Source organism: Plecotus auritus, assembly GCF_963455305.1.
Source record: "Plecotus auritus genome assembly, chromosome: 12".
Lineage (NCBI taxonomy): Eukaryota > Metazoa > Chordata > Mammalia > Chiroptera > Vespertilionidae > Plecotus > Plecotus auritus.
This window is the reverse complement of record NC_137778.1, coordinates 37,186,818-37,194,983: the sequence shown is the minus strand read 5'-3', so window position 1 is coordinate 37,194,983 and position 8,166 is coordinate 37,186,818. Positions and strand designations below refer to the sequence as shown.

Here is an 8,166-nt window from a genome sequence, read left to right as displayed (position 1 = left end):
TGGCTCCTCGTGTGAGGGGTGCCCTCCCTCTGCCAGGTTTCCATCTAGGATAACTGCTTCGACTGTCACCCCCTTCCTTCTCCATCTGTCAATCAGAACCATCAGTCTAAAATGTACAGCAGATTCTGCCACTCCTCTCTTAAAACCTCTCATTATGCACCGAATAAAATTCAAATTCCTTTCCTTTGGCCTGACAAAGGCTGTGTGTGAGCTGGCCTGCAGCCCAGCTCTCTGACTTTTCCCCTACCATTCTCTCCTGCATAGCCACACTCTAGCCATTAGCACACTTCCGCTCCTCAGACCCCAACACAGAGCTGCCTCAGGTCTCGGGTGTTCACTGAAGGTCCCAGCAAAACTGTCCCCTTCTTAGCCAGACCTTCTCTATGACCCCTACCTCAGGTGGGCCGCGGCCTCTCCTAACTCCCCATCACTTCGCTCTGTTTCATCTTCTCTTTTCATTACAATACTATTACTACTGGAGATTATCTTGATCAGGTACCTGTTTCGTGTTTATTGTTGATGGGGTTCGGGACACGATTCCCCAATAGGGCACCGTGGCGTGTTGAATATTTTAAGCTGAAGGAGTTTGGGCAAATGGCAGGTGTAGGAAGGTCTCGCTGACCTTCTCCCTGCCCTTCTGCTCCGAAGCAGGTCATAAGACGCTCGCTCAGGGATAGGTGCCTGCTTATACCCAAAGGAAAGGAGCATCCATATCCCCAACATGAAAGAATATCGAGAATAATCCTGCAAACAGGCCTGGCGGAGTCCCCCCCGGTTACCACACTTAGCTCAAACTCTTCTGCCTTCATATCTTTCCACGACTCTCAACTCTTGATCGAGAGCATAAAAACACTCAGGTTTAACCATTTCTTCAGGTCTCCATTTCCTTATAAAGGCTCCAGTGTCACATTAAAAATATAAAGAAGTTAGTATGTGTTACTCCTGTTAATCTGTGTCAATTATTTTTCAGACCCAGCCAGGGACCCTAAGATTAGGGTTGAGGAAAAAACCTTTTTCTTCCCTACACTTCCTTTTCCCCTGAAAGGTGGGACCTTGTAAGTCTGTTCCTTTCTGTAAACCAGCACCTAAAACAATGCCTGCTGGTAACTGGGGGTCTCTCTCTCTCTCTCTCTCTCTCTTGTCTGAATGAATGAATGAACAAATGTGTGCAAATGATCCAGCCCAGTACAGGGGGGATGCCGGGGCGGGGGGGCGGGGGGCAGGGGCGGTAAGGGATGACACGAATGTTCTCAAGATTCTTGAGGCCCACTGAAAAGGAAAACACGTAGACGACAGTATGCTATTGGTCCTGAAGAAGGAAGAGCTGGCCCCCAGCAGGAGGAAATCCAGGCTGGTCTTGAGTAGGAGGTTGCATTTAAGCTGAAAGATGAGAAGATGGGTACTTTGGTATGATCTATTTCATTCGGTGTTCTCTCCGCCCTGCTTTGTTAGCCAGACCTGACATCTGACTGCTGAACCCTCTTCTCTAATGTTGGTGCTGTAGTTGATATTGAATGTTTTATTGTTCTGTGATGATTGGAGTCACTTGATCATTTGCAGGTAAGGGCACTTCTGGGCAAAACAAACAAACAAACACGTTTATGCATGAAACAAAGTAAACCAGATTTTAGACAATGAATTAGTTTCACTGAAATAAAATGTTCCATGTTATTGCTTTGGTAATTGAGACTATCTTAGCATTAGCATACAAATTAGCCCGTAGACCTAGGCAAATAAAAATGCTAATAAAATGTAAGGATACCCGAGATCATTAATACTGAATTTGGTTAGGCTGTTAATGTTAGACGACGTTACATCTATCGTTTCCACCATGGTCCAGGTAAATCTGAACATTTTCTAAGCCAGTGAAAGATTTTTTGGTGCATCAGAATTTTTTAAAATCCAAGAGGATTTTATAATAATCTGTGGGAATAAAAACCAGAGACCTGTTCTGTATGGGAGGCAAATATTTGTTTTATCTGTCCACTCCGCTTCTCCCCCATCCCCTGCCACCTTCATACTTGAGAATGACTTCATCGAAATAATGCAGGCTTGATTGGCAGGTACAAGAGGTTCAGGTTTCAATGAAAAGAAACTCATGAGTATCTAACACGTCCATGAAACGTAACATGTCTCCCTGTGCTTGCCTCGCTTTGACAGAGCCATGCGACCATTGCAGGGCATTACCCATATAGACTCCGATGAGAGTGAGGGCCCCAAACTGGCTGGCTGCGCAAGCTGCATCGCCATCCCAGGTCATGCTGGTTGTCCAGAGGAGTCACTGAGCGTGGGTCAGGTCAGAAAAATTGGAAATCTATACTTGCATTTATTGAACTCTCATTAGGAATGCCTGGCACAGTGTTATGAAACAAACCAAGCTTCCCACCTTGCGCCTCCCTCCCCGCCCCTGAGTAGAGGCCGATCCGTGCTGAGTACTTGTATTTGTGGAGCACACTGTGGATCAGGGGTCCTCAAACTTTTTAAACAAGGGGCCAGTTCACTGTCCCTCAGACTGTTGGAGGGCCGGACTATAGTTTAAAAGAAAAACTATGAACAAATTCCTAGGTGCACTGCGGGCCCGGGACGTGTCGGCTGCTAAGCAGGACAGGCAGCGGCACCCGGCGGGCCGGATAAATGTCCTCGGCGGGCCGCATGTGGCCCGCGGGCCGTAGTTTGAGGACGCCTGCGTGTGGATGATTGCCTAAAAGCCAATCTCCCCCTCCACGTGTGCTATGAGCCCTCCTAGTGTTCTTCACGTCTTGTGTAGCGATGTGGTGTAGGAGATGCTGGGTCCTCTTCTGCTCAGAGGGTGGACTTGGATAAGGGTCTTCATTACCCTTTGCATCTTTGGTTTAGGAAAGGGCATTTGGGCAGTTCTGGCTAATGAGCTGGAGGGGAGGTCTTGCTGGGGGCCTTGGTGGGAAAGGTTTCCTTGATTTATGGGAAGAAAATGAGGCAAGGAGACACTCGCTTCCCTTCTTTCAGTTTTCAGTCATTTCTGTGATACTTATGTTACTTGGAGCCTTGCAGCCATCTTGGGACCCGGCTTGTGGGTATGCATATCGAAACATGTCTGTGTATCTCTATAGATTCGGTGGCTAGAGGGAGCCCCAAGAAATCTTGGAGATCATCAGCCAGAACTTATTAGGTTATGTTATTAGGTTAGGCACCATATCAGAGATAGACGCTTGTAATGTGATTCCTCTAATTATGTAGTTATTTCCGGGACAGTATCCTCCAGAATCAATTCGCTGGGGTGGACAGCTTATTTCTAGCGTATTTAAAAAAACTGAGCCCAAGCTGACAAAGATGGGTGTATTTAATACGTACAGAATTCTAAAGGTGATTAGCAATGCTTGTATCTTACTAGAGGCCCGATGCACGAAATTCGTGCAAGAGTAGGCCTTCCTTCCCCCGGCTGCTGGCACCGGCTTCCCTCGGGCACCCGGGATGCGGGCTTCCCTTGCAGCCCTGGCTTCGTCCGGAGGGTCGTCCGGAAGGACGTCCGGTCTAATTAGCATATTACGCTTTTATTATTATAGATATCTGAATAGCATGTTAAAGGTGTAGTAAATAACCTCATACTCTAAGCTTCTGTTCGTCGACTATTCTATTCCTTGTGGCCAGAGGTATCCTAAAGGATATGATCCGGGCAGGAAAAGGTGTTTTCTCAGAGTTGCTGCAAAAAAATAGATGATGGGGAGATAATCGAGATTTCATTCCGGAATCCGTCAGTGTAGGTAGTGGTTCAGCTCTGTCTCAGATCTGGGTAAATCGGAGCAGTCCACGTAACAGTGCTAAACATCCCCTCCTCCCCACCTTTTTATGTGTCTCCAGATGCAGTTTCCTCTTCTGTGTGTGTCTGACTGATGTGAACGGCATCAAAAGGCTGTCTTGCCCTCTGGCTTCCGGTTGGATTTGGCCATCAGGATGTACCAGCAAGAGCCTGGTGGAGGGAGGTGAGTGCGGTGTAAATCTCCCAGCGTCCTCCTCGGGTGATTCCATTACTGGACAAAAGGTCACAGGCGTCTGTCAGGCTGCCCTTTCTGTGCTGAGTTTCCCTAACCGTTCCTTTGACCTTGTTTCCACAGATCTGGGAGCTTGTAGCCCCAGGGTCCGCACTCCCTTGTGCTTTCCTACCCTGCCCGCATCTGTGTCACGTACCATTTGTTTCCTGCTAGGCCCTGACTGATACAATGGTGTGAACAAATCACTGCTGCTGTGGCAGCTTGCTTGACCCAGCCTGCTCCAGATGGGGACAGGTTCTGTGGGATTAACCAAGGGCTTCCCCCAACCTCTAAAGGGTGGCAGGAGGCCACCTAAATGTCACGTGCAAAGGGGAAACAGACTATCATAGCTCAGAGAAAACACTTTCCACCTGCGGACAAGAAATCCGGAAAGGCTACCTGGAAGAGATGGCATCGGGGCTGCGGAGGACAGGATTTTTAAAAGCCAGAGAGGAGTGTGAGTCAAACCAGGGAAGAGACCAGAGCTCAAGAAGAGTTTCTGGAAACTTAGCGCTGGAAGGGACTTAAGATGCCCTTCAGTCAATGTTGGTTCTCCCTCCGCCTCCTTCATAGATGTGCAGGCTTGAAGCTGAGATCTGGCCAAGGTCAAACAGCAAGGCAGTAGCATGCCAGGACTCTAACCCAGGTCTGCTAGTCACTAGGCTAGTTCTTACTCCACCTTTTATCTCTACTCTACCCCAGCTCACCTCAGGCAGTCCACTTACTTGTCAGTCTCCCCTACCCGACTGTGACCTTGAGAGCAGGGCTTCTGTTTTCCTTATCCTTGAACTCCAGTACCTGGCACAATTTCTGCCATAAAGTAATCCTTATCATCATCAGCAGCAGCCAAATGGCTAAAAGGCATCCATGCCCCTCCCAGGCACTATGCAGATATTTTATATGCACCGCATGTCATTTCCCCAACAACTTGGAGGGGTAGAATTATCGCCATTTTTCAGCTAAGGATGCTGCGGCTCAGAGAGGTGGTCTTGCTGCCCGAGGGCACACAGCAGTGTGCCCGGACTCTACCTTTTACCAAAGGGACTCCAGAGTCCCTGCCTCAGTGGACTTTCAATAACATTTCTTGAATGAATGAAGTAGCAAGAAACATTGCCTCAGTGTAAGTGATCGGCTGTAACAGGCCACCCTGGAGGCCCAGCCACCTCTGGCCAGGGACTCAGCCCGGAGTCTCGGGTCCAAAGTGCAGCCGCAGGGCTCAGTGCCCCTCCTGCAGGCTCCGCCCCGACTCCGCCCGGCTCGCCAGCCACGCCTCCACCTCGGGGATTGGGATCTCTCTTCCGATCCGAGTTTACTCCGGGCTCCAGCTGCTGCCCGAGGGCCTCTGGGCCCTGCAATCTGGAGCCGGTTCCACTCCCCTACCCCTCCCTTCCGCCCCCCTTCACTCTTCAAACTTCTTTTTTCCACCCTCTTTAAACTTCAGTCATCCTAGCGCCCGCCTCCTTCACTCCAACCACCCAATCGGTGGTCCTCACTCTTGGCAAGGGCCCGCCCCCTGCCCGCCGGGGGCCAATCCTCCGCGCGCGTGTCGAGTGCTGGGGCGCAGTCCCGAGCGCCCGGCCAGTGACGGCAGCGCGCCGGGCGCCGCGGGAGGGGCGGGCCGGGAGGGCCGGCGAGGGCGGGGGAAGGGACGGGAGGTGGAGGAGCTTGCGGCGGGTTTGAAAGCGGCAGTTTCCTGGCAGCTTGGGCAGGCGTTGGTCTCCGCGCTCCAGCTCCGCAGCGGCCACCTTCGATCCAGGGACCGGTCTATGGGGATTCTGCGCGTCCCCGACGGATTGTTCCTGCCCCAGCGCTTCCCCGCTGACCTCCCCGCCCCTCAGCCTCAGCCTTTCCCGCCGCTGGGGCGCAGAACCCCGGGGGCCAGCGGTCGCCTGTGACCCCGCCCGACACCCCTCCGGAGCCGCCTGGGGACAATTCCCTCCTCCTCGCCGCTGTCTAGCCCGAGGTAGAGCCCAGCCAACCCCGAGGAGCGCTGCCGGCAGGGGCGTCCGAGGGGCGTCTCGGGGCTTGGAGTGGCCGGGCCCCCAGCGGGCTGTGGTCCACGGGGCGCCGGAGCAGCGAGGCCCCCCTCGCCGGGCTGCGCGGGCCGCCCGGGGCCCCCGCCGCCCGCGCGGGGTCTCCCCCATGGTGCAGCGGGGTTCGGGATGTCGAAGACGCTGAAGAAGAAGAAGCACTGGCTGAGCAAGGTGCAGGAGTGCGTGGTGTCCTGGGCCGGGCCCCCAGGCGACTTGGGCGTGGAGATCCGAGGCGGCGCGGAGCGCGGCGAGTTCCCCTACCTGGGGCGGCTCCGCGAGGAGCCCGGCGGGGGCACCTGCTGCGTTCTCTCGGGCAAGGCGCCCAGCCCCGGGGATGTGCTGCTGGAGGTGAACGGGACGCCTGTCAGCGGGCTCACCAACCGGGACACCCTGGCTGTCATCCGCCACTTCCGCGAGCCCATCCGTCTCAAGACCGTGAAGCCCGGTACGCTGTCTCAGTGGAGGGGAGGGAGGTCCGGGTGGGCGTCCTGGGAGCGGCGGCCCCTCCCCACCACTTATCGTCCCTGGAAATCTCAGACCTCCAGGGTGTGCCGGACTCCCTGGCACTGGGGAGGGTGGCGGTGGGGATCCCATTTTGCCGCCGGGAAAACTGAGCTCTCGCTCGCCTCGGCGGCGGCGGGGTGCTCCGTGAGCTGTCACGGGATTGCGACCAGGAGCCGGGTGGCCTACGTTTGTAGCTGCGTCTCCCACCGCAGAGTTTTTGGACTCGAGTGGACACCAGCCCTTTCCTGTTCTCCTTTGTGGCAAAGGTCCTCCTGATGGTAGCATTGTCTTTGGAACAGTCTGACGCATTTTCTGACAGGGAAAGGGGTCTTGGCTGTTGAGGTAGTTTGCGCCAAGGTTACCACCCGGTGTACCTAGGGGAGCAGCTGCTTCAGTGCTGCCTGCGCCCCAGCAGCGCCTCGGAGCTGCCAGCCTGACTCTGCCCGCCCAGGTGGTTCAGGTGTGTGGGCACCGATGGTGTACGGCACATGATATGCGACCGAGCACGGTGTGTGCCTGCAGCGAGCTGTTGACTAGTCTGGGTTTTGAAGGAAGAAGACCTAGGTGCCTCGCAGAGTGAAATCTTGTGTCAATGTTGGGTTTTTATAGAATTTTATTGAAGGGGTGGGCAAAAAGGGGCCCCCGTTGCTCTGGTGTGTCTTATGCTAGTAAAATCGGCTGCAAAACAACGTTACGTTGCATGACATTTCTTGTCAGTTTCAAAGCCGGGCTCTGCCGGTGAACAGTAAAATCTGAACGTCTGCAACAGTCCTTACGCATTTGTAATGGACAAGAGTGGGTCGGTTTCGGCATCGGTAGGATGTAGCTCTGTTTTCTGAGATGTTTGCAGGAGAGAGAATTAAGACTACAACGTTATTAAAAATCAGACTGTTTTTGCTGAATGTGCCCGACTGCATACACAATGCATCAAAATAGAACGGGCTGCTTAATTGTCCATCCCTTACCGCAAAATGCTAGAAAATTCTGGAGAAAAATTTCACATGTTATTTTCCTTATGTGCCCACCTCCCCCATCGCCACCTCCCCTTCTTAGCAGCTCGGGAAATACTTCTTTAATAGTCCTTGAGCTTATTTGCAACTGATGGTTCATGGTGCATTATACATATGTGCATACATTGTGGGTGTATGTATATACAGACACATGTGAGTACATGTGCCTGCAACCTTACACTACGATTCTCTTCACATGGTCTGTTCCGGCATATTCATTTGAAGCTGATCAGTTTGTGTGAGGTTTTCTTTTTATTGCTGTTCATTTTAAAAACTTTGGAAGACTTAAACATCCTGTATAGTTTTGTGAATTCAAAAATTCTTTCTTAACTCAAACTTTTGGAGCCATATGTGGAGGGTAGAGGACAGGCTTTGGGGCCAGTCAGGTTCTGTCTGGAATGTGCAAGATACTGTATACCCAGCACTTACTGGTCTAAGTGCCATGTGAGTCAGGGAATAATGAGAACACGGGCATCATGACTTTGTGCTTTGCTTTGATTAGTTGGGGCAAAGGTGAGAGTATAACTTATTTTCAAAAATACTGTAAGAGTTGATTGGTGGAGGAAGAAGTTTATAGACTGGGGAGTGTATCTTTAATTAATATTAGTCTGG

At 52.2% G+C, this 8,166-nt stretch overlaps 1 protein-coding gene across 3 annotated transcripts in view; it reads left to right on the top strand.

Moving 5' to 3' along the window:
* Positions 1 to 5,985: 5,985 nt before the first annotated feature.
* Positions 5,986 to 8,166, top strand: part of MAGI3 (membrane associated guanylate kinase, WW and PDZ domain containing 3) — a 143,609-nt gene continuing 141,428 nt past the window's right edge. For 2 of the 3 annotated variants that reach the window (XM_080648953.1, XM_080648955.1), the window contains exon 1: positions 6,039 to 6,485. In XM_080648953.1, the coding sequence (XP_080505079.1) occupies positions 6,170 to 6,485 (316 nt within the window). In that variant the 5' untranslated portion in view covers positions 6,039 to 6,169. Of the gene's footprint in view, positions 6,486 to 8,166 lie in introns of all 3 variants that reach the window. The other variant, XM_080648954.1, reaches the window with a different exon arrangement.